Below are 27,070 nucleotides of genomic sequence, written 5' to 3' on the forward strand. Positions count from 1 at the left end.
GGGCGTCGCCAATCCAACCCAGGGTCAACACATAGAAGGAGCTGCATTTTCAATATAATAAGGCTTTGCATTGCAGATACCAACCCAATCCCCGCCAGTCAAGAAAGCAGTACCACAGAGAGACTGCCTAACCCTGGCCCGATCTCGGATGCCTCTCTGAACACACCCCTCGATGACTGCCAACCCCCTCTGAAACAAAGAGACAAAATGGGCGCCAAGAAGGAGGGGGAGACTCATAGAAACAAAGTAGACGGTGCCAAATATCCAAAAGTCCGTTGATCTCAGTCAGAAGGGCCTCCGAGTTATTCTGGTAGTACAAGTTCAACAGAGGAAAAAACAGAGGCTTCAATGAAAGAGCCGTCAAGGGGGCCAGAAGTCGCTTAGCCGGCAGTCTCGTTGTTGATAGTGGTAGCGGGTACAAAGAAGCGGTCCCCGGATGGGGAAACAAAGTATCACAGGCAGAGTTGGTAAACGGCCATCTACATGCGCCAAACCAATCGACCCCGGTCTCACCACCGCCGAAAGCACTTGGTAACACAGTAGCGAACTCAGGCACCAACAAGGGAGTGTGCAATTGTTGCTGGGAACAGTCCCTCCGCGTCTGCCCCAAATCGAAAGCTATATCTTCGAGTTTCTCGCTTAGCCTGTGGGAGCCATGAAACAGCGCCAATCGCAGATCACCAAGGGCAGTCAGGATATCACCATAGGACGGGGTAGGCTGCGGTCCCCCTGCATCTGGATCACAAGAGGGTATATTCAATGCGGTCCCCAGCCCAGATATGGTGCCGCAGTCCCAGGGCAAGGGTGGGCGATCTTCTCCACTCCGCGATTTAGCGGATATATCCATCGTGCCGATAGTCCGGTTGCAAAAACATGGGGGATGCGGCATGAAACAGCAACTGCCCTATCCTCCGTTGCCGCCAGCTGCAGTCCAGCGTCGTCAGCGAGGAGCCCCCATCGGCTAAGACAGGTGATCAGGGCGAACGGGCGATCCACCGATTCCGGGCAAGCCCCGTAATGGAGTCCGAGCAGCACTCACCCAGCACTGAACAAAGGAACCGTTCGTGCAGTGCGATCTACCCTCCAGGCGTGAGGTAGTTGCGGTATGCGACAATCCAAGGCAACCAGTGCGCTGTGGTCCGTGAGCCAGAAATAAGCAGCTCCTCCCAGGCTCCGGGCGTCCTGCAGGCAGGCCGGCCGTCACCGCTCCGGCGAGGTCCGGCAGCAAGCGGCGGTGTACACCGGGGTCCAGGGCATCGGGACGGTTAACAGGCTATCTCCGCACTCCGGACGAGCAGAGATTCCGGAGGGACATGGGCGAAGTCAGCAGACATTCCCCGGTCTGACATCCGAGAAAATAGAGCAGGATTCCAGGCAGGATAGCAATGCGGGGCTCAAGGGCTGACGGAGCCGGGAGCCTACACGTCCGCTCCGGTCGCCATCTTGGCTCCTCCCCCCCTCATCTTACATGCTTGATTTACTGACAGCTGGTCCGATCCTGCCTACAGAGTTTAGCTAAGACACCAAGAACTACCACACATCCAGACCATGATGTATGGAGGTTCGGTGCCAAGAGCCTTGCTCTCGGTTACCCGTGCAGTCCTGCTGGCTTGGCGTGCGGCCTTGTGCCACACCCAATGGGATACCAAACTGACAACACACACACACCCCTTTGCCAGGGAGATTGGCTGAGGGAAGTACGGGCCTTGGAGGGATTCAGAGGCTGGGACCTTATTGGAATATCACAATTGGTGGACGTCTAGGTGGGGGACCACATACAATCATTTCAAGAACTACAGCTTCACTACACCCTCCATCACTCACAGTTCTACAAATACTTACAAGAATGCCACACTCTCAATATACAACTAACAACGGGAACAGCCCTTCACAAATTCAGTCCAATGGAAGCACAAATCATGATGGGTGAATTGGGAAAGGGTGGGGTCTCGCAGATATATCACTCCCTATCCAACAACAGCCCAACATCACTTGACTCATCGAGACACCAACGGGAGGCGTGGCTGGGTCTCCTAGAGGGCGTGGCTGGGTCTCCTAGAGGGCGAGGACTGGCGAGACTCCTTAATGGCCCCCAAGACCGTTGCCACTTCAGCCAAATTTTGCATAATCCAGCTATACTACCTCCATAATGCCTACTTAACCCCTGACCGGCTTTATAGAGCAGGTCTGCGATCCTCCTGGTACTGTCCGCGCTGCCGTCTAGAACTGGCTGACTTATACCATAAGGTCTGGTCCTGTCCCCGCCTCACCCCCTACTGGGAAGCAATAGAACCTGCACTCATGGGTGTCCTGGGTTGGGATGTGCCACAAAACCCCCTGAACCACCTCCTGGGTGTCATTGATGGCTTGCAAGGGTCCAGACCAGATAAGCTCTTCCTAGGTACAGCCTCCATGGTGGCCAAGCGGGACATCGCTGCGGCATGGAAATAGTCTGATCCCCCAAGTATTGCTAAATGGCGTAATGGTGTGGACTGGTGCGCAGTGCAAGAGAAGTCACTCTTGGAGGCTAGAGGTTGGGTCTGGGGCAAATAGCTGAACCAATTAAGATGTATGTACACACTGTCTCTTCCCAGATTATGATGGCATATGACAACACGCTTGCAGTGAGAGCGCCATGTATGTCTGTGCATGAATACACTGATAATTATTCCATTGTATCAATTGCTATGATTTACCTGTGCTGTACTGTTAGCTGTTTATTACAAAAAATCAATGAAATTGAGTATCAAAACAATAAGCTTCTGACAAAGTGGGATTTTTCCCCTACTAGTCTCACAGCAGTGTCTGGAGAGTTTGATGCCTGCTAGAAAAGATAAGGTAAATGAGGTAAACTACTACACTTATGGTAGACTTCCATGTTCTCGTATGAAACTTTCTCACTTATCAAAACAATAACTGGACTCACTTTATTTCTACAGCCATTGATGCCCTGATAGGAGATCAGGTGAGAAGAACAATTGTTACTTACCTGTAAACAGGTGGTTCTCCAGTATTGGTGTCTTTCATAGATTCACATGCTTGAATATTCCCCGTTGTCGAAGTGGGAGTCCCACAGTAAATAAAATAGCAATAATGCTAAATATAAATATATATAAATATATATGTACACATAATATATAATAAAGAAGAGGAAAAACATAATAGAAACTTCAAAAAACGATTCCTACATTGGAATGCATGGTAAAGAGAAAAACTATTTGCAACACATCAGTGTCATTATGTTAGTCCAAATTACAGCCAATCAGGCGCCAGCACCCTCTAGAACCTTCTCCTCAGAAGCTGAAGCCCTCAGATTTTCGTAGCACAAGTAACCAAGAGTGTATGAGGAGAAGAGAGCCTCTGAGGGGAGGAGGGTGGGTCGCATGTGAATCTATGAAAGACACCAATACTGGAGAACCACCTGTTTACAGGTAAGTAACAATTGTTCTTCTCCAGTTTTAGGGGTGTCTTTCATAGATTCACACGCTTGAATAGAATAGAAAGCAGTAACCTCCGAGAACTGAGATTGCTAGGGACATGTATGGAAAAAACCAAGACAGTACTAGAAATACTACAGTCATGTAACACATCATAGCAATCACAGTAAAACATCAAGGAGGGGGGAACAGAGGCTCACCTTATTGAAAAAGATGGCGAAGCAATGCCTGTCCCATTGCGGTATCCGCTTCATTGATGGCATCCAAACAGTAATGCTTGGTGAAAGTGTGCCTGCTGGACCATGTCGCTGCACGGCAAATCTGATGAAGAGGCACACCAGCAAACAAGGCGGTGGATGAAGACATCGCCCTCGTAGAATGAGCCCTCACTGATGACTGCAACGGTTTACCAGCTTGTTGGTGGCAGAATGCAATGGCTGAGGAAAGCCACAGAGCAATTGTTGCCTTTGAAACTGGATGTCCCTTACGCAGTCGTCCATAGGCAATGAACAGCTGGTCGGACTTGCGGAAGGAGGCAGTTCTGGCAATATAAATTTAAGGCATCGTTTGATGTCCAAAGAATGCAAGTGCTGCTCCGCCGGAGACTTTGGGTCTGGAAAGAAAGTTTTCAGGAACACAGGCTCATTCAAATGAAAGTCCGTAGGTACTTTAGGTAGGAAAGAGGGGTTGGTGCGGAGCGCCACTCCATTAGGCCTGAACTGAAGATAAGGCGGCTTGATAGTGAAAGCGTGAAGGTCGGTCACGCGACGAGATGAGGTCAAAGCCAAAAGTAGCGCAACCTTCCAGGTGAGGAATTTGATATCCGATTTATGGATAGGTTCAAATGGTGACTTCATAAGTTGGGATAGTACAACATTGAGGTGCCAAGATGGAGGAGGGCGCCGAACAGGTGGGAACTTGCGGAAGAGCCCTTTGAAGAATTGACGTATGATTCTTGACGAACAGAGGGAAGCAGAGCCATCGTGTCGGAAACGAGATATTGCAGCTAAGAAAACTCTCAGGGTAGAATGAGAGAGTCCTGACTGAGCGAGGCTTAAGAAGAATGGAAGAAGTTGAATGGAATGGATGGGATGGACATTGGCTGCAACACACCAATGTCAGAATCTCTTCCACTTGAGTTTATAAGTTTTGATGGTAGACGGAGCCCTAGCCTGAGCCAGGATGTCTCTGCATTCCTGAGATAAGTTCAAATCTGCGAATTCAAGGTGCTCAGGTTCCATGCCCAGAATTGCAGCGTGGACGGGTCCGGATGGCACACTAGGCCCCTGTCCATTGATAGGAGGTCTGGACGAGGACGCAGAGGAATGGGCTCGCACTGGGACAACAGAAACAGTTCCGAAAACCATGCCTGTCTGGGCCAACGAGGTGCAATCAACAGGATGTGGTAGAGCTGTCTCCGCATCTTGCACAGCACCCGCGGTACTAGTGGAATCGGCGGAAAAGCGTAAGCGAATAGATCGCACCAGTCTATCAAAAGGACATTCCCGCACGACCCGGGGTGGGGATGCCAACTTGCATAAGACAAGAAAGGAGGGGTTTGGCCCTGTAGGGAAGAGGGTAGGTAGGGCCTGTTAATGCCAAAAAGGGGGAAGATTTACCTATGCCTCTATATGCATAATTACCACATTTAATGATTAACAAAGAGAAAACCACACTGTTAGTTAACTCAGACAATTGATTTATGTCTATTATTTTTGAAAAATTCAGAAATTGTACATTACTTACGACATGAAAGAATACATAGTCAACTTCACATTGAAGCACACTACAAACATTTTTTGCAAGGAAAAAACACAAAAGACAAGTGTGTAAACAATTATTGTGTGAATTGTGGTGAACATATCAACATAATGTGCATATATATTGTACACAGTGATGAGCAATTATCTCGAAAAACAGTAGAAAACAGACTTGCACACAGTCAAATAAAATAATGAACGTTTGGGGGGTACGTCTTATTCAATACCAGCCCAACTTCCTGTGACACTATTTGTTGTCCTATCGTAATTGTGTGAATACAGGAAAAACCCAAACATGAATTAGGAAAAGCCAAAAATTTTGGGCGAAAACATAGATGCTAAATGCCAACGCGTTTCGAATGCCAATGTGTAAATCATCGGATTCTCATCAGGGCGTGGAGTGTATCCATGGGTACTGTTTAGGGAGAGAGAACAGGGAATTGGATTTAGTTTGGAGCACATAAAAAATGAAGCTTTTTCCAATTGAATGCATCGTCCGATGCAGCATACCTTATGTGACCAATGGATTGTGGTCATTTGAGTCTTTTAGGGAATAGTCATCATATGTCATCATATGCCTTGGGCGTCAACCTGCAATGTGGTGACATTGGCAAGGTGGGTGTTTAATGAAATATAGGCTTGCACTACATGCGAACATTTATATGGCCGGAAAGGATTACCTCTGTGTGTGGAGCAGCCGCTCCGAGGTCGAGCCCGGGGAGGAAACGGATCTCAGTTCAGTGATACCCCTTTGTAAAGAATCTACAAATACAAGAAAATTGTGTGGTCTTAGCGAGGACGGATGGTGTATCGTAACCCCAAAAGAAAAGGAAAAAAGTGGATTGCTTACTGTTCTCCAAGATTTTTGACGATTAATTGTTTCTAAACGTGTCCTGTAAAAAAAGACAGGCGGGAGATTCAGAATGCCCTATCTGTGTTTATCAGAACAAAACGAAAACAAATTCGGTTGTACGCCGTGAGGCGTCTTACCGTGAATAGTGACCCTCGAGGTATCGGGTCACCCGTGTACTTGAGGGCAGGGGTCTTGGTCAGGAATGGATCCTATGAGGGAAGGGAATCAGGCAGGTTAAAACCCGGTTGCGCCCGAGTGTGAGCGCGTGTATGCGCTAGCCACAAAGCGGGTCTTACCTTGGGTTAATAGATGACCGCGTTGTCTTTCGGAATCAGGGTGAACAAAACAGCTCGCCACCGCGAGTGAAAAAGACTAAGTTGTGTCTAGTGGTCACGTGATGCAGAGAACCAATCAGCATGGGGGTCCTCTCGCTAGGAGTTATGGTATTTGTAGTTTGTGGAAATACTGATCTGTAGCAAAGGGAGGGGAGGAGAGTTAAATTCTGGTGACTTCACTGAGCACATTTAGCCCGTTATTGACAGTGTTGAATTTCATAATGAGATAAGCCTCCTTGCGTAGCAGTGGCGCCTCAATGTCATGTGCATACTGTTTAGGATCCGCCCATGTAAGGACCGTCCATTTAAAATCATTTTCACCATGGTTGTGATTTGTAAAATGTTCAACCATGGGTGCAGAGCACACCTTTTTCTTTATTCGGGATCGATGTTGTGTGATGCAGGAATTAACAGATTGACTGGTTTTGCCTATGTACACTTTGTCACAGGGACATACCACGGCATAGATGACATTTTTTGTACGACACTTTGTGAACATATCATGCTTCCATGTGACCCCGTCATGGTCAAATATATTACCTTCCAAGGTGGAGGAACACGATATACAGTTGCCACACTTATGGTGCCCGCTTATTGGTTTTAAGTTCCATTGCGAAATCAAATCACTTTTGGGTTTTGGAATATAACTGTCCGCTCTAATCAATTGTTGGCCAATGCTTCTATTTTTGCGCATGGCAAAAATGGGTTTCTTTAAGGGACTTGGCAAATCTTCCAATAGATGCCAATTTTTCAAAATAATGCGTTTGAACTGATTTGTGTGTGACCCATAAGTTGTGACACACACCAGCTCAGTCAATTCATTTTTTTCTTTTTTTACCAAGAGATTCTCTCTCGGGGTGCATCTGGCACGTTTTTTGGAATGGTTAAGAAGTTTTTTTGGATAACCCCTTTTGGCCATTTCTGCGCAAAAATTTGTAGCATGGTGATCAAAGTCAGAAATTTCAGTACAATTCCTTCTTATTCTCAACATTTGCCCAAAAGGGAGATTTTCCTTCAAGCACTGTGGATGCGAGCTTTTGAAATGAAGAATTGTATTCCTGTCTGTTAGTTTTTTGTGTAAGGTCGTTGTTAGGATATTTTCGCGGACGCCTACTGTGATGTCCAAGAACGTCATTGTACTTTTACTAGATTCTATAGAGAAACCAATGTCTCTGTGCCTGGAGTTTAGCCAATTGTAGAACTGGTCTAGGTCAGTCTGGCTCCCCTGCCACAGGAGCCAGACAGATAGGCTTGCATGTAATGCAAGCCTATATTTCATTAAACACTCACCTTGCCAATGTCACCACATTGCAGGTTGACGCCCACGGCATATGATGACATATGATGACTATTCCCTAAAAGACTCAAATGACCACAATCCATTGGTCACATAAGGTATGCTGCATCGGACGATGCATTCAATTGGAAAAAGCTTCATTTTTTATGTGCTCCAAACTAAATCCAATTCCCTGTTCTCTCTCCCTAAACAGTACCCATGGATACACTCCACGCCCTGATGAGAATCCGATGATTTACACATTGGCATTCGAAACGCGTTGGCATTTAGCATCTATGTTTTCGCCCAAAATTTTTGGCTTTTCCTAATTCATGTTTGGGTTTTTCCTGTATTCACACAATTACGATACGACAACAAATAGTGTCACAGGAAGTTGGGCTGGTATTGAATAAGACGTACCCCCCAAACGTTCATTATTTTATTTGACTGTATGCAAGTCTGTTTTCTACTGTTTTTCGAGATAATTGCTCATCACTGTGTACAATATATATGCACATTATGTTGATATGTTCACCACAATTCACACAATTGTTTACACACTTGTCTTTTGTGTTTTTTCCTTGCAAAAAATGTTTGTAGTGTGCTTCAATGTGAAGTTGACTATGTATTCTTTCATGTCGTAAGTAATGTACAATTTCTGAATTTTTCAAAAATAATAGACATAAATCAATTGTCTGAGTTAACTAACAGTGTGGTTTTCTCTTTGTTAATCATTAAATGTGGTAATTATGCATATAGAGGCATAGGTAAATCTTCCCTTTTTTTGGCAACTTGCATAAGACGGCGCGATCGAGCACCGGGACGTTCTCCTCAGTTCCATCGTGAACCAAGGAGCCCTGGTTACAGGCGACCGCGCTCCACATTTGGAAGCTGCCGCATTCAAATCAAGGTCCATTGCCGATTACTGCCACGAGACCTTAAATTCCTCATCTCGGCTACAGGTCCATTGCCGACTACTGCCACAAGACCTTCCTTCCATCCAGGAGCCCCATTTTAGGCTTCCTGTCCCGCCAACGAGCCGCCGTGAAATTTAGAAACCGAATCCTGATACCTTAGATCATATGTCCCATGAATGCCCCTGCGCATATTCAACCCTAGGCTCTTAATTCGAACAGGCTCCTCACTGGATACCTTAACACCAAGGTGCAAGGTACCTTCCCAATCGCTCCACATTGCAGCGTTCAGAACTGCCCCAGCCCCTCCACAGACGACAGGTGGACAGAGCGGTAGACATCCCGCTCCTCGCGCTCATGCTTTAAAATTCAGGCAGGCAATGTTTGTCCTGATGATGATCCACTATTTTTAACTGGATCGAAACGCCGTCGACATGATATGTGGGTTTAACACTAGTTCACTATTATGTGCCTAAAATGATGTGTTTCCCACATATGTGAAGCAAATATACTGTAAATACTGCCTTTTTGCTCCTTTTTCCTCATATGCCTGAAATACCTTATATGTATGTATTGTCTAAATGTACGTGTAGCATTGTGGATGCAGGACTGTGTCCCACTGTTCCATTGTTCTCTCCAGAATCAATTTATCTAATTATTGAATAAATCCTTAAGTCCGGCTGGACTTTTTTGTTCATTATAGTGCATATTGTGGCCTATAATTATTAGGATTGTCAATTTCCTTGTCAAGGACCTTTGTTTCTTTATTAATTGATAGCCCAGGTCCTTGCTTACCTAGAGGGTTCCCTTGTCTTTAAAAATAGTAACATGCATAAGACGGGCATTTCCGATTCTCCGTTGTTGCAAAGAGGTCTAGATCTGGATGACCCCACTGGCGAAAAACAAGATCCAGAGTCGGCTGGTGCAGTTCCCATTCGTGTGTTGAGGAAGTGGACCTGCTCAGAGAGTCCGCCAAGATGTTGGACACGCCCGGAAGGTGGACGGCTGTCAAGGTGATTTGGTGGCGGAGAGCCCAATCCCAGATCGACTGGGCCAAGTGAGACAGATGAGGAGACTTGGTTCCTCCCTGTTTGTTCACGTAGTGCATACTGGTGGTATTGTCCGTTTGGATTACCACTGACTCTCCGTGAACTACAGGTAGGAATTGTGAGAAGTTGGCCCGATATGCAACGTTCGCTATTCTAGCGACCGCTATGTATCGTTCCAACGACCCTTATGGTGTTTGGTTGTAAGTCAACCTATAGACCAGCTATCCTAGTAGCGTGGATACGAGCAGTCTAAGGCTAAAGACTCGAGAGGGCGTGTTAAGCCAGCTGTTTACCACACATGTACCCCTTGAACACCCAGTGAAAGGACACCACACAAGTGTTATGAAAATAAACAGGATATTTATTAAGAATCACAACAGCCCTGTACTCTTTATGAGGACAGGGTACTAAGCACAAACCAAATCTCTTTAGCAAATACTTCAAGTGCACAATTAAAACAAGTGTCCGGGGACACGGAAAGGTTAAGGTCTCGGGCGGACCCGATAAGGCAAGTCGGAAGCGAGGGACTCGGGACCCTAGAGTAAGGAGGCTATGCAGGCACCGAAATGCCGAGTTACCTAGCCACGAGGGCTGCGGCTGCACAAGTCTTACAGGCGTCGGGGTCTTCGCTGACGAGCCAGGAGCCGGAAGAAAGGAGTTGCTGGCCGGCGACCAGTGCTGAATAGTTCGTAGAGATCCAAGCCTGGATCGGAGATTGATGAAACCTGAAAGCAGAGGGGACCAAGTTCGTACTACTAGCCAGTAGTCAGAGGGTACCAGGAAGGCACCGGTTGGCCGTCACCTCGACTAGGTGAGTGGGCGACGCTAGGCTCTGCAGTCTCACGGACCAGGAGGCGTTGTCGGCGACCACGGTGGAGGTGCGAGCTGTCCCACGAAGGATGATGCTGTCGGCGTCGCTGGGCCCAGGATGGGGCAACAAGCCTTGGCAGATCTCAGGGCCACGGGGTGGGCCTAAGATGGCGTCTTGAGTGGACCAGGAGGGTCCGGGGTGCTTCTCGCAAAAGATGGAAGCAAGGGCCAGTCTGGAGCAACCAGACCAGCAGTGATGATTCTTGGATGTCGTCACAGAAGGGCACAAGCCAACGGCGAGTGACCAGACAACGTGCTGAGCAGCGAGCAGAAGGGCCCCACGCAGATCGTGGAGATGCTGGGAGACTGCACTTCGGTGCTAGAGCGGCTCAGGGTCGGGGCTTCTCGGACCCCAGAGCACTCACCAGAGAGTTACCTCGATGGTCGTGCTGGTTTTTAAGAGCGTGCAGGTTCTGATGATGGCCGGTCCCTCGAGGTCTCGTCGCACCCACAAATCACAGCTGAGCTGATGACGTGGGTAGAGGTCAGAGGTGCCAGGGAAGCCGGTTCTCGTCGAGCTGGGCCGTCGGATCCTTGAGGAAGGACTTGCAGCAAACCGCAGAGTTCTTAGTTGGTGCCCGCTGATGCAGGGTGACTACTCCTTAGTCACAAGGGAGAAATCTTGAGAAGAGTCTTGAGTGTCCTTTCGTAGAAAGTAGTTCTTGATTCAAAGATGATCTAATTTGGAAGGGTCCCTGCTCCGGTCTTTATCCTAAAGAAAGGGGTGGGTACATGACTAGGTCCTGCCCTAAAGGTGGGACCAGGAAGGGGGGTAGTTACGCCCCTCTCCCCTGCCGGCCTTTCCCCAGGCCAGGGCTGTCGCCCCTGGAACTGGTTCTAACCGGCAGATGCGTAGTGAGCACCGGGGTGCCACTCCGCAGTCACCTTCTCGCCAAAGCCCTACCTACCCAGAATACACAAACCCTGTCTGGGACGGTGCGAACAGCGCCCTCGACAGGAAACCCTTTGTCCAAGCGCTCCTCGCTGGAAGGACTCCCAGCAGCAGGAGGTCAGACTCGTGTCTGTGGTGGCAGCATCCATTTTGTGGAGCTGAGGCTTCAGTTAACTTTAACCGGGGTTCACAGTTACGTACATGTCGTGTCCCTCTAGAAGGGTGGGATGCTAACCTCATCGCCAGAGTTGGTGAGAGGGCAGCACCCCGATTCGTATGACACCTTACTCGACATGCTTTGATAACGCGATACCGGAGTTACCGATATGGTACGCGTTATCATGGAACAGCTATTGGGTTTTGATTCCGCAAGCTGCAACCGGGCTCGGCTCGGGCCTGAACCTAGCTCACACGAGCCCACGCACTCTGCCTTCAGGATTGTTAAGGCCTGCCATAGGAGTGACTGATAGGAACTCGGGTGTCCATTGTATGGTTAGATATAGAGCTACTATACCTAAAGCGAAGGGTGGTTACACGTCTTCGCCCCAGCTGCCGTGCAGCCAGTTGTGTCGAATTTAAGAGGCCAGCCAGGGGTGGCACAATACATGCTGCAGCCCCTGGCGGCCCTGGGTACACCTATGCCCTGCGTTACGGGGTCTGATAAGGTGGCCCAGTACCAATTGGTAAATGCACCTAGGGTACATATCGTAATTTAGAAAGAGAACAGCCAGGCTGTGGGTCTGATTAGCAGGCCCACAGCCAGAGAAAGTCGTAAACCAGTGAAACAAAAGCAAAAAATCTGGGTGATCATAGGATTGCAGACCCTACTCTCCTACAGGAATGACTTGAGCGCTAGGAAGATCGCCATCAACTCCAGCCTGTTGATATGCCACTTGCGTTGGGGTGGAGTCCACTTGCCCTTGATGGATAGGCCCTGGAGATGAGCGCCCCATCCCTCCAGGGAGGCGTCCGTCGTCAGCGTAAGATCTGGTGCATGAACGAGAAAGTACGTTACCATTTCCAGGTTTGTAGATTGTGCCCACCAAAGCAAGCTCTTTCTCATGCGGGTTGTGACTGCCACAAGGTCGTTGAAGGACCCGGAGATCTGACCCCACTGTAAGTCCAGTTCTTCCTGAATGGGACGGGCGCGCAACCTGCAATTTGGAATCAGTGCGATACAAGATGAAGCCATTCCCAATAATGATTTTAACGTTCGAACAGAAACGGACTGTTTTCTTCGAATGAGGGAGACCAGACGAAGGATTTTCTGACGTCGCTCGTTCGAGACGAACGCTTTTGAGAGCTTCGTGTCTAGGATCGCTCTCAAGAAGGATCTGGTTTGCAGAGGCGACTCTGTGACTTTTCGACGTTGATGGTCAACCCCAGAGACTGAAACACCTGCTGGCAAAGGCGAGTGTCCTGACATAGCTGATGGTGGGATTGAGACTTGAGAAAGCAATCGTCCAAATATGGAAAGATTTGAACGCCTTGTAGATGCAGGTGAGCCACCACAGGGGCCAGTACCTTCGTGAACACACGAGGAGCTGATCGCAGCCCGAAGGGCAGAACCTTGAACTGAAAATGCATTGGCCCCACCTTGAAACGCAAGTACTGGCGATGTTGGTGAATAATTGGGACATGAAAGTATGCGTCTTGAAGGTCTATGGTGGTCATGAAATCCTCGCTGGATAGAAGACGCAGGATTTCCATTAACGTCAGCATGCGGAACGATTGGGACTTTAGGAACTGGTTGAGAGCCCTCAAATCCAGAATGGGTCGCCAATCTCCGGTCTTCTTGAGTATGAGGAAGAATCGAGAGTAAAACCCCTCTCCTCTTTGATGTTTCGGGACCACTTCGACTGCACCTTTTAACACAAGAAGACGGACTTGATGGTAAAGCTCCTGTCATGCCTGCCGATTCAGTAAAGACGTGGTTGGCAAAGGCTTGGTTGGCGAGCGCCGCTAGGTGCTGAAGAGCGCATGCGCAAGGACTAGCGCATGCGTGATAATACTATATAGACCTTTCTTTCTTCTGGTACGACGCTTTGCGTTCCTTTCGGGTCATGCACATCGCTTCCGGGTCACGGTGGTGGCGTCCGGGCATCGTCGGGAGTTCTCTGCGGTTCCTCATCGTCCTCCCGATTGTTGAGCACTCGTTTAACAAAGCTAAGTACGGGTGTTCTTCTGTGCAGTAGTAATCTCGTATTAGTTTTCAACCAGGGCATGCTTGGCGCCGGGGTTTTGTTTTTGGATTATTGTTAAACCTCATTACGGAGTTGTATACGAGTTATACTTACAGACAGGGGTAATTTAAGTTGTTATTAGGAGCCTCTCAGATTGTGCAAATGAGCTCCAAGAATACTTCTAAGCTTTTGTCAAAGACACAAAACAGGTACGACCATTTCCCTTAAGGGTCACTGTCTACACAAGACTTTCTACGGAGATACTGATTATCTCAATTATGTTTTAGGGAATCACCATTAGAGGACAAGCTGACTTCTTGTGGAGAAACAGGGAGACACTCTTCTTACGGCACGCCACATATTAGGTACCTTTATATATATCGCTCCTTATATACAGATATGTCCAGGGTACGCATTTAGAGCTAACCTATATCCCTCACTTATAGGAGTGCTCTTTCCTTTGCATATCACTACCTACTTTTCTGTGAAGACAACAGAAGTGAAGTCACGTATAGGTAGAAGCATTGCACGTATTGTCTAGGTACTGAGTGTTCCTGTTAATCATATACATATACACAGATATACTGAACATTTCTATTAATCATTATTATTATTCATAGGAGAAGATCCTGAAGACCATAGTGAGTGCTGACCAGTTCTCTTCGCATCCTGGATTTCCAATTCCTGTGTCTCCCCAACCTTTCCTTGTTTTTTTTCCCTGCTTTCCCTACATTGGCATCATCTCTTATCACCTGTATATATATATCTTTGGTGTAGAGTGAACCGGTGTGGGGGAGTTGTGGACAGAGCTTCAACTCCGTGGTGTTTCCGAGGCATCCTCCTACAGGGCACGACAGCTCCTCGAGATGTGGAGGAGGCGGGCCACGAGGTGGAGTGCAAGGAGGAATCTCTAGAAACTCTAGGGCATGACCCCGTCGTACAATGTCCAAAACCCAGCGGTCCGAGGTGATCGAGGACCACTGAGAATAAACAGAGAGATTCGACCTCCAACACTTTGAGGGTGAGAAAAGTCACTTGCGCTTAGAGTTGGATCCACGGTAAGAGGACTTTCCTCTGTAGGGCCTGGAGGGCTGCTGACGAGATTGTTGATTGGGCATGTAACGTTGGCCGCTCTGATTGTATGAGCGGTATTGCTGCCCACCTCGAACGTTGGAAGAAGTGCCGCGTCTGCGCGCACCTCGAAAGGAATTCTTCCGGAATTGTAACGTGCCCAAAGACTTTGCCGTATTGGTGTCTTTCTTAATTGATTTCAGGGCTTCATCGATATGGGATCCGAATAGCAATTCCCCATCATAGGGAACATCCAGTATTTTGGATTGGACTTCCTGCCGGAAGATTGTGGATTTTAACCAACCCTGTCGTCGGACTGCAGCCGCACTTGCAAGCAGACGGAAACCTGTGTTACCAATATCGATTGCGCAGTCGATCATTTCTTCTGACGTTCTCTGACCATCACGAAGAATCTGTTAAGCGTCAGCCTTGGAAGGATCAGGTATGAGTTCCATCAAAACTGAAATGTCTGACCACATTTGTCTGTCATAACGTCCCAAGATGGCTAAGGCATTGGCTGCCCGGACAGATGTGGAAGCCATCGTTGAAAACTTGCGGCCAATAGCATCCAGGCGTCGACCCTCTCTATCTGGAGGGGCTGTGATTGGAGCCGCTGGGTTCCGGGCTCGACGCTGTGCGGCCTGAGTCACTACCGAGCCTGGCTTGGGGTGAGAAAGCAGGCAAGCCGGAGAGCCAGTTGGAGCCTTGTATTTTTTCTCAAGGCGCGGTATCTGAGCAGGTAAGGAGTTTGGAGCAGTCATGAGTTTAATTCCTTCCACACAAAATCGACGATAGGAATTGTGTGGGTTTGCTTATAAGGTTTATCTTTAAAATCATAAAGGAAACAGTCCTCCTCACGTTGTGATCTTGCTAATTTGAAACGCAGAGCTGCTTTATCAATTAAAAGATGGAAACCGGCGATATCTACCGGAGGTGAATCTCCAGAGTTCCCTGGCTGAGGCGAGGGCGTCTGTGCCCGATAATCGTCCCATTCTGCCATATCCTGGTCGCCTGTGTCATTATCTGAATTATCTGGGACCTCTCCGTCCTCACGCTCTGGGACCGCCTCATCATCCGCATCCTGCGGATAAACCGTTGTCTGGATTCTAATAGACGTCTGAACCTGAGACGAAGCTGTAGGTGGTAACACAGGCGGCAGAGATGGTGGAGGCAGTGCTACGGCAGCCGGAGATGGTGCCGGTGTACTCTGTGGCGTTGCTGGAAAACGGCGGTTGTAATCATCCAACATATGCTGGAGATTAGAGTCAAAGGAATGGTAGCCATAGGGACTTGGACCAGCTGTTCCTCAGATTGAGACTGTTGATCACCGTCATCTTCGTCAGAATCCGAGTCCTGACATTTAATTATTAAGTCAGAGGGACTTTGTGCCGCTCCAAACGTCTCCCCTTCTTGTTCTGAGTCAGTATCATGCTCAGAGGTAGTGGCAAACATTGGAGAAGGTGGTTGCAGCTCTGGATCAGAGATCTGGTGGCATGGAGTCTTATTGCGACGATGAAAAGATTCTGAAGTCTTCAAAGGCACTAACTGAAGCGAGGCAAAGCAAAGTGGTGCCACCGTCGACGGTGCCGTCGTCGTTAACGTCGACGATACAGACTTGGTCGTCGATGAAGATTGCTTTGGAGAAGTCATCGTCGACGGTATAGCCGTCGACGGAGTCGTCGTCAGGATCACCGTCGACGGGCGATCAGCTGGAGACGAGGTCGTCGACGAAGCAACCGTCGACGGAACGGTCGTCGACGCCGGTAGAACCTCTGTAGACGGAGTCTTCGTCGACGAGGCTTTGGTCGACGATGTTTTCGTCGACGAGTCCTTGGTCGACGGAGTCGCAGTCGACGCTGATGATTTCTTCGAGACTTTCGTCGACGAGGATTCTTTCTTCTTCGTCGACGAGGAGATGGGAATCGACAGAACTGGCTTAGAAGGCAATGAAACGCTCGTCGACGTGGATGCTGTCGACGAGACCGTAGTCGACGAGGAAAAAGCTGATGTTGTAGTCAGCGTCGTCGTCGAGGATGCACCAAATGCCGTTCTCGTCGGAGCGCTCGTCGACGGCGAAACTTTAAATGGCGTGGAAACACCTCGAGAAGCAGCAGAAGACACCTGAGAGCCAGGTCTCGTGGGCGTAAAGGTGGTAGGGGTGGCTGAAGACGCCCCAGGAGCCAGAGGCATGGCCAACTTCATCTTTTTTAGGAAAGGAGATGGAACATCCTGTAAACTACCACGCTTGGATGCTGCTGAAGAAAGTCCAGAATGAAAACTTTCTGCGTCTGACAGGACTGAATCCTTGTCCTTTAGACGTTGAAGCCAAAGGAGAAGGCGGCCTTCTCTGTCCTTCAGAGTCTTAGTAGAAAAAGTTCTACAGAACTTGCAGCTGCCAGCCTCATGGTCAGGGTATAAACAGTATATACACTTCTGGTGGGGGTCATTTTCAAAAAGGCGCAGCTTCCCACAAAAAGAGCAAGGTCTAAATAAAGACTTCTTACTTGACATGTTGAGAAAAACACTGGAACTAGAAGAGTAGAGGTGAAAACTGAGCAGAGCTCAGGGAAACTCCCTTCACACGACGTGCGGTAGAAAATCTGAGGGCTTGAGCTTCTGAGGAGAAGGTTCTAGAGGGTGCTGGCGCCTGATTGGCTGTAATTTGGACTAACATAATGACACTGATGTGTTGCAAATAGTTTTTCTCTTTACCATGCATTCCTATGTAGGAATCGTTTTTTGAGGTTTCTATTATGTTTTTCCTCTTCTTTATTATATATTATGTGTGCATATATATTTATATATAGTTAATATATATTTAGCATTATTGCTATTTTATTTACCGTGGGACTCCCACTTCGACGACGGGGAATATTCAAGCATGTGAATCTATGAAAGACACCCCTAATACTGGAGAAAAGTGTATCCCTTCTAGCCACACCTATGGGGAAATTAATTTGCACTTACTTCTTGCTATAGTAATGTGAGAGGCCCAGGAATTGAAACTACAGACAGCCTCCGCAACACCTGTGACAGGAAATGATATGGCCCATTTTCACAATAGAAAAGCTCTTGCCTATTTACACGATAAAGTCCATAAATTTGAGAGGACATGATGCCCATTTCTAACCCACATGAAAAGATGTGAGGTGATTGGGGGTGGTTTTGTCAGAGATTTAGATCTTTCTGGATTGTGAGAGATGCCTCTTACTAAAGAGGGAGAAGATGGTAATATTGTATAATGACGATTAACTTCTTCCTTTATCTGTTCTACTAGGCAATTACTTCGGTATAGCCAGTTGATTCATATTTCCTGAACACCTACAATGATGCTGATGATTCTGTCTGTACGTGGTATTGCTTGTTATTGGAAACTTGATATGTGCAACTGTTTCATTTATCACTGTCCATGACCAGAAAAAAATGATGTTGAAAAGGGCTTTTGCTGCTTACTATCTAGCCATAAAAAATCTCTACAGCAGAAATTATAAACGTTGTAGATGAGAAGCTTACCTTTCCTTCTTTTTTGACACGAGTGGCATTTTGCCCCACATTAAATTGATGAACATGCATTTCTGAAATTGTAAAAAATAATTATAATACAAATTTTCAATTACTACTTAAATCAACTGCAGCTCCATCAAACTATTAATGCATTACAGTCTACTCCATTTAAAATGAGCATTGAGAAAGCCTTGGATTTTGTATAGGGCAGCCGTTCTTAACATTTTGACTTCTGTTCACCCCCACTGGAATCATTATTTGAAGCTAAGGACCCTCAGTCTAAGCATTTTCTACGATTTGAACCTCAAAATAATGCTCAAAAATATAAAAGCAAATATACAGTAAACTAATTCTCAAATATTGAAATATTTTATTACATTCACAATCAAATATAGAAAAAAGATTTCTTGTTTTCAATTTTACTTCTTTATTTGCATATACTTTATTTTATTGTAATAATTGTAATATTTAATTTTCTAATGCAGCCGTAGACCCCCTGAGTAGGCCTCATGGACCCCCATGAGTCCTTGGAACGCAGGTTAAGAAACCACTTGTATACGGCATGCACACAGACAAGCAACATTCACTCACCCACTGATCAAGGACACTTACATTCAAATAAGGAGATTGGGCAATGTACCTAAAGACAGGTATGCACACAGACCAATAGACATACAGCATCACATGTGCCCATAGACAAGACAATCATGCTCACAAAGCAAAAGGCACTCATACAGATAAGCAAACTGAAATGCAGTTTCCCATTCATAAAGCCAGAATTACATTTCAAGTTGGTTACTTGCCTAGTTAAAACGTTATGCTGTTCCAAGGCCATCTCAGAGCATGAGATATGACAGGAGAGTCTAATTGAGAAACCAAGAAGTGGAATGAGGAAGAAGTCTTATGATCTGGTGATCTGGGTATGAAGCAGTGCATATGAGGACAATTGCTAGCATCTGAAATCTGCCTAACTCTTTTAAAAAATCCTTTTAATTATAGTGGGACTCAGTTTAGTATCTGTGTTGCTTTTATATTCGTTACCTGCTTTATATCGCGCCTGCCGGTCCCCGGTCCGCCGCAGCTTGCACAGTTGAGTGTAGCGGAGGGACGCGGTTCCTCCTCCCTAGTTCCCTCACTTCCGGGGTCAATCCTATCAAGCAGACTGCCGGTTGCACGCACAGCGGTAAGAAGCAGCGCGTATGAGGACAATTGCTAGCATCATAAATCTGCCTAACTCTTTTAAAAAATCCTTTTAATTTTAGTGTGACTCAGTTTAGTATCGGTGTTGTTTTTAAAATCGTTACATGCTTTAGATCGCGCTTGCCGGTCCCCAGTCCGTCATAGCTTTCGCAGCTGATTGTAGGGGAGTGACGCGGCTCCTCCCCCCTAGCTCCCTCACTTCCGGGGTCAATCCTATTCAGCAGAATGCCGGCCCGTCTGTGCCCATCTGCGCCCAGCCAGAGCCAGGGGCCACAACCCCTGCCTCTCACTCCTTACACTGATCTAAATATGAAGCAGTGGAGCTATCCCATCTAAATGGTCCTATATAAAATTCATGTAAACACTCTCTTCCTCCGGATAGCAATTTGACTGAGTGTGTTTATTGCGCTTTTACATTTACAACCGCACTATACACTAAACAAGTTAATCCAAAACTTTTAAAATGTTGTTATTAAACTGCCGGTCGTTACCCAAGCATGCAGCGGAAATCTGCATTCTCTTGGAAGAAGAACCTGAAGTGTTGTTCCTGACGGATACCTGGCTAAATCCCAGCTCCGACCCCGATATTGAACAGACACTTCCCCCTGGATACCTAATTCGAGGCTCAACCGGCCAACGGGTAGAGCGGGTGGGATTGCTATCATCCATAAACCCCCCCCCCCTCACGTGTCAAATGTCTGGAAGCTTGATCCCAGACTGCGAGAATCCTTTTTTCGCTATAGGCTTCTCTCCTATACTCACCCTTTCAGGTCTCTTGATATATAGGTCCCCCGGCTCCCCAACACAATTATCTGATTTGGTGGCTAATATGGCTAGCTCTACGGCCAATTTTACTGTATTGGGAGACTTTAATCTCCATTTTGATGACCTTTCATAGTTGGGGGCATTAGAGCTTAAGAAGGATCTTACAGCATATCAATTTCAACAAAAAATTACTGAATCCACCCATGCAAAAGGGCACTTATTGGACCCCATCTTTTCCAACCTCGAGGACCTAATAGGGGGGAACCTACCCCCGTGCCATGGTCAGACCACTTCCTCATCCCTCTCCTCTGGTCGCCTCCGGTGATTGGTTCATACTCGAAGTTAATTCGTACAAGCTCCCGTCCTTGGTCCAAACTGTCTTTGGAACAATGGATTGTAGAGCTAGAAAAAACCAAGCCAGCCTTGACCTTTGATGTTGTCCCCGCTACTGATAACTTCAATAAGTGCATTCAAGATTCCATAGATCGGCTGCTCCCCGACACAAATTAAAACAGGAAGCAATAGGCAAGCATAGTTCTCAAAACTTCAGGCCCTAAAGCAGACCTGTAAGAAGTTTGAGAGATCATGGAGGAAGGACTTCTTTGGAGATAATAGGTTAAAATTCAGAGAGGCGATAAAAGTATATAAAGCAGAAATCAAATCAGCTCAGGCTGCATATTATGAAGAAAAAATCTTGACAGCGTCTAATTCTCCTCGCGAGATCTTTCGAATTGCAAAATCACTACTTAAGAGTCTCCCTTCCCTGGTAACCCCTAACACCACGGGCCTAGGCTGCGATGATCCAGCGGAGTTCTTTCTTGACAAAGTTAAATCAATCTTCACCTCCTTTCCTCCAACTAATGGTTGCTTTTTGCGCCCAAATACCTATGGTACCCAACCGCTCATGGACATCATCCCTCTGATCGATCATTCGGCCCTAGAGCGCATTTTGGCCCAGGTAAAAAGTGGCTCACCCTGCCCCTTTAAAAATACTGAAACGGGCCATAGGAGTCATCTCCCCTGTTATTCTACAGTTGATTAACGCTTAGTTTCCTCAGGAGTGGTCCCTCCTTTATGGAAGAATGCAAGGGTGAAGGCACTCCTTAAAAAACCCAGCCTTGAACCAACTGTCCTGGGGAACTATTGTCCCATATCGCTTCTTCCCAGTATCAGTAAAATTACAGAAAAAACACTTAGTGCTGTTCACATTCTTGGAGACTCACAACCTTCTCCATCCATCCCAGACAGGCTTTCGATCTTGTCAGGGAATTGAAACAGCCCTGTTGTCAGTTGTGGAAGAGTTCAAAAAGGTCGTGGACTCCGGAGGCACCGCTGTGGTCATTTTATTGGACCTCAGCACTGCCTCTGACACGGGCAACCACCGTACCCTGGTACACAGACTCAGGAAACTGGGAATAACTGGAGTTGCTCTTGACTGGCTACAATCCTTCCTGAGTAACAGATCTTTCCAGGTTTTTGACAATGAGACCACCTCCAGAAAGCTGCGCCGTGTTTTGTGGAGTCCCTCAAGACTCATCCTTGAGCCCCACCTTGTTTAACGCCTATATTTGTTTGTTAGCAGAATCTGTGTCACCTTTTGGTGTACACATAGTGACTTATGCCGACGACACACAACTGGTGATGGGGCTCAACAGAGCCAACAACTCCTTATCCAACCTTCGTTGCTGTCTGGAGGAAACGTCCAAATGAATGAACGACTTCCTTTTGAAATTAAATGGGGAAAAAGTGAGTTGATGATTTTATGTAATCGATCTCCTCTCGATCTCAGCCTAATATGGCCGATCTCTCTGGGTCCTGTCCCCTCACCCAAGACTCAGCTACAAAGCCTGGGTATTTGGCTGGACCATGATTTCACTTTCAGGACACAGACACGCAACTTAGCAGCTGCGTGCTATGGTATCCTGAAATTGCTGCGAAAGGTTCTTCCCCTTTCCCCATTTCAAGCAAAAAAATCCATGTCCCAGGCGTTGATTTTGTCTCATCTGGACTATGGGAATACCCTTTACATGGGTGCTCCCACCTCGACCCTGTCCAAACTTCAGACCATCCAAAACTGGGCATCAGGAATGCTCTGGGTATCCCTAAATTCCAGTCAGCAAAATCCGCACTGCACTCTCTTCATTGGCTTCCAGTTAGGGGGAGAGTCAAATTCAAAGCGATGTGTATTACCCACAAGTCCTTAGCAGGAAAGGGCCCCGCTGTCAATGATTCCATTATTCAGCCCTAACGGTCAAAAAGATGCCTCCGTTCAGATGACATGAAAATTGTCACTGTACCCAAGATCAGGAAAGCCCGAAGTGGAGGCCGGTGTTTTGCACTTAATGCCGCCAAGTTGTCGAATACCCTCCCTTTGTATCTTCGTAAAGAACCTAATCATCTCGCTTTCCATAAACTTTTAAAGACTTGGCTATTTCTTTAGTCTGGCTGTCCTCTTTTTTTGCTGTTTCTAGTGCTGGGACGCCTTAGGGTAGCCAGGCGCTTTACAAATGTCTGTTTCATTTAATTTCATCTTCTCCAAAAGAGAGCATTAGCCAGTAGCTTACCTATGTCTGGTTGCAAGGACGGAACAAGTATGGAAAATAGACCATGAGAGAGGGCAGGAAACAGAAATCAAAGGCTGGCAAGCAGTCTGTAAAATCAGACTTGAGGGAAAGTTATGGATATGGCTTTAGAGAGAGGACATTATAAGCAGGGGAGGGCCAGGTATCCAGGTCTATAAACCAAAGCACAGAGGCCGACACACAGCCTGCAAACAGCACACAAGTAGATGCGCACACACAAGCCGTAGTGACAGAAAAAAGAAGGTAAAGATGGATGTATGGCTACAGGCCTCATGTGTTAATGGCAACAGAAAGATTAGGGTGGATGACTAACCCAGTCTTGACTTCTCGAGGAAAACGTTTTACTTGCTGGTGGCCTAGTTCAGTCTCCATGTCCATTCAACCAATTTCCTCTTTGGAATGATTGCATACTGGTAACAATGCAGTGCCCTTTTCATGGCAATTCCATCATTTGCCTCTTTTCTAAATCATAGATATGTTGCACTACAATTTAGCAGCTTAATTTTTATTACACAGATTTGCGACACACGTGTAAGTGCCAGATTGCTCATCTAGACAAAACACTGAGGATCAAGTTCTGCATTATACCTTTACAAATAACTTATCCAATGAATTGGCTTTTGGAAGTAAATGGTGACTGCAGCTGCTGGAGTACAAGGTTTTAAATAAAGCCAAGGACTGAATAAATGGTGCTGAATGTGCCAGGAAAAAAATTAAAGTGTCCTGGCATTTTAGAAGATGATAAAAAAAATGCAACGCACACATTCAAGTTTTTTATGATGTCTTATGTGTGCCTGCATGAACCCAAATTAAATGCTTTTGTACACAACAAAACGTAGCAGCTACTACACAAGTTATTCATTTACAGTGCTTAGCTATTTGCATCTGCGTATCTGCTTATGGCTAATACTGACAATTACTACCTAGGAAATAATCACTGCAAATCCTCTGAAAATAAAGAAAAGTTACCATTAGGTAGCCATGAATGTATTTGTGTTTTTTAATTTCTATTTTAATCTTATGAAGCACACCTACACCTAATATAGGCAACTTGGCATTAAAGGAACACGATGAAAGGAAAAAAAGCTAAATATCAAGAAAGACAATGTCTTACCAGAATACATAGGTTTTAAGGACTTTCCCAAAACTGAAATATGATTGATTATATTTGATTTTTTTTAAAATATCTTTATTGGTTTCTTTCTTTAATTTTACTCCTTCTCATTATACTTTGCATGACAATACAGAATAATCAAGAGCAATATGTAGATCCGCATAATACAACCGTGTTAAATCAATGTGCAGATCAACAATATACATTACAGAGGTGTAGTCAGAGGTATAGTCAGTGTGTGTCATAGCTCTCACATGCAGCATCAGCAAATGGTAAACCATGCAATGCTATGATTGCCTGCTCATGCTTCTGCACTTCTATTACTAGTTTGAAGTGGAAATCACTAGCTCTATGCATTAGCATGATTTATCTTAAACAAAGGGATAATACACAGCACATACGCTGTCAGTAGAGGTAGTGGAAATCGATGTACAGTTGCTTCAATACTCAACAGAAGTATTTCGCAAAAGAAAAGGAGGAGATGGGGACGCACAAATAAGACATAGTATCCAATAAACGTCCACTAACAACATGCTAAAAACAAAGAAATAAGGGGGCTGCCATTGATTAAGAAATATGATAATCTTTCCTAGACTGTGTATAAAGCGGTGTACCTCCGCCCTCAAGTGAAGGAGTACGTCACGGCGGGGCTCGGACTCATAGAAATTCTGAGGGGCAGTGTTGTGTCGATGGATATTCTGGCAGGAAAGGGGTGTGGGGTCCTCCACATCAGATTACAACTATGCTGTAGTTCCTAACAGTTTGTGATTCCCACCCACTGATATTGTATCCCCTGTGAACCGGGACAGCTAGCATACGCACTATGTGTCATCCGGGCGAGTATCGTCCATGTCCCCATTTCCCTTGTTGTTGAATGCGGAGAGTATAGTGTCCCAGTATTGCGCAATGAGGAATTTGCATAGCTCTGTTGTGTAACGCTGTGCTTTCCGCCTGAGCCCAGATCGTAAGTGATCTCTTTAAGCTGATCGGTTTAGGGGGGGTCTGAGTGTTTCCACCTTTTTATAATCAAGCGCTTTGCAACTATCAGACCCAAGTCTCTAAACCGTGGTTACTTTGTTTTTCTTGGTCCTTACATAAATTCCCAGTATACAAACCTCCCATGATGGCGGCAAGGATGTGTCTGTGCAGAGCGCTAGGGATGTGGGGACTTTGCGCCAATAGCTTTGGAGGGAACCACAGGACTAACATATGCAGTAGGTCCGCATCAGGCCGTCGACAGCGTGGGCACTCAGAAGTAGCAATTTTGAAGTATAGAATAGGAAGGCTTTTAGGCGGATGCTGCGGGGGTGGATGTGGACTGGCCTCGCCGCTGTCCCCTGGCACCGCCACGGCGTTTACCACGTCCGCAACCACGCTGGATGTTAGTCTACGGCCCGTGATTGGCAGGACGCGAGGGGGCGCCTCTTCCTTGGCCATGAAAGGAGCGAAAAGGCAGAAGTTTGCTGGCGCTGGCCCGACAGGCCCAAGGACTTGGCCGTAGCCTCGGAGTCCTTGAAACGCTTAAGCGCACTGTCTGCCTTGTCGCCAAAGAGGCGACAGCCATCAAACGGCATGTCCATGAGTGTGTTCTGGACATCAGCCGAGAAGTTGGCGGACCTCTGCCAGGCGTGGCGGTGAACCTCCACCGTCGTGGAAATCGCCCTGCCTAGCGAGTCCGTGGTATCCAGCCCACATCGAATAGAGTACCATGGTGCATCTCGCCCTTCCGCAAGGGCTTGAGCGAGTTTTGCCCGGGTCTCCTCTGGGCAGTCTGGCAGCACGTCCGTAACCGTGTCCCACAGAGAGTGGGTGTAACAGCCCAAAAGGCAAGCGGTGTTGACCGACCGCAACCCCAAACTAAGTGTTAAGAACAGCTTCTTACCGAACTGGTCATATCTTTTGGATTTCCGATCAGGAGGGGCTGTTGGGAATGCGGTCTGGCAGTTGCTAACCAGGTTCTCGGGGGTGGGGTGGGTGGACAGGAAGCTAGGGTCGCCCAGGGCCGGGCGGTGGCGTCTGGCCACCTTCTGATCTACAGGGGGGCCTATAGCGGGCTTGGACCAGGTGCCCAACAGAACGTCAGCAAGGGCATCATTAAATGGCAGTAGAGGCTCCGAAGAGCATGCCTGTTCGAGGACCTCGGTGAGGAGGTTAGTCCTTACGGCCGCGATGGGGAGCTCAAGAGCCAAGGCCTTGGCTGCCCTCGTCAACACCACGCTGTAAGCAGCCCCCTCCTCCGTAGCCACGGTAGGGCGAAGTGTCCAGACCACTGCCCTACGCTATCTCAACTGCCCAGTCCTGATAGGACTGGCACTCCCGTGCCAGAGGGTTCTCAGACCCCTCCCAATTCTCCTCGCCTCCCATCTCCTGATAGTCCGGTGCAAAGGATGGGGCCGGATCATAGAATTGCTCTTCTCTCAGCGTCGAAAGCGGCGTTGATTCGGACAGAGGGAGGGACCGGGGACGATGTCGTCTGGGACGGCGTCGAGTGCGATACCCCGGGGGTCGGCGTCGGGGTCGTAAGGTCGACCAACGGCGACCCGGATTCGGACCCGGATCCAGTGGGTCCCTGCGGCGTCGGGACCTAAGTCGACGGCGCCGGGGCCGAAGCCCCCGGCCAGCTTGGGCTCCCAGACTGGGCCTCGGGCCCGAAGGTGCCACTGCGGGACCCGACGGAGGAGAGAGCGACCTCATGGCCATGAGGAAGGCATCGATCTCCACCGGCGTCACGTTCAGACCAGGGACCGGTGGGTATGGAGCTGGCCGCGGCACCTGCGGCTCCGGCGGAGCCGAGTGGGCGGTGTCGCCCGAACCCCCGGCAGAATCGCGATGTACTCTCTCCGACTTCTTGTGCCTCTTACCTGAGGACTTGGAGCCCGACGAATGGTGTTGACTCGCCGAGCTGCGATGACTGTGGCCCCGCGACCGGTCCTTTGACCTCCTCCTGGACCGGGACCGTGAACGGCGCGGGCCGACTGACTGAGCTCGAGGCACTTACGGGACCGCTCCCGTCTAGCCTTCGACGTCAAGGCCCGGCAGTCGGGGCACGACTTGTCGTCGTGGTCGGCCCAAAGGTAATAGAGGCACCGACGGTGTGGGTCGTAACCGACATCAGGCAGTTACCATTGGCACAGGGTTTGAACCCGGGCAGTGGAGAAGTGTGGCTCACTGGTTAGAGGATTTAGAAAAGGGGGTGGTGATGAACAGAATGTCTGAATTGAGCAGACCACTCTTACCCAGTCCAAAGATCAGGGCTTGATCCATC

General features: G+C 47.6%; 1 protein-coding gene across 2 annotated transcripts in view; it reads right to left on the reverse strand.

Moving 5' to 3' along the window:
* The window catches only part of BRDT (bromodomain testis associated), a 2,469,968-nt gene that overhangs the window by 1,163,573 nt on the left and 1,279,325 nt on the right, over nucleotides 1-27,070 (reverse strand). For both annotated transcript variants that reach the window (XM_086953938.1, XM_086953937.1), the window contains one exon: nucleotides 18,154-18,215. In XM_086953938.1, coding sequence (XP_086810064.1) covers nucleotides 18,154-18,215 — 62 coding nt within the window. The remainder of the gene's footprint in view (nucleotides 1-18,153; nucleotides 18,216-27,070) is intronic.

Source organism: Lissotriton vulgaris, chromosome 1_1 (assembly GCF_964263255.1).
Source record: "Lissotriton vulgaris chromosome 1_1, aLisVul1.2, whole genome shotgun sequence".
NCBI classification, from domain to species: domain Eukaryota; kingdom Metazoa; phylum Chordata; class Amphibia; order Caudata; family Salamandridae; genus Lissotriton; species Lissotriton vulgaris.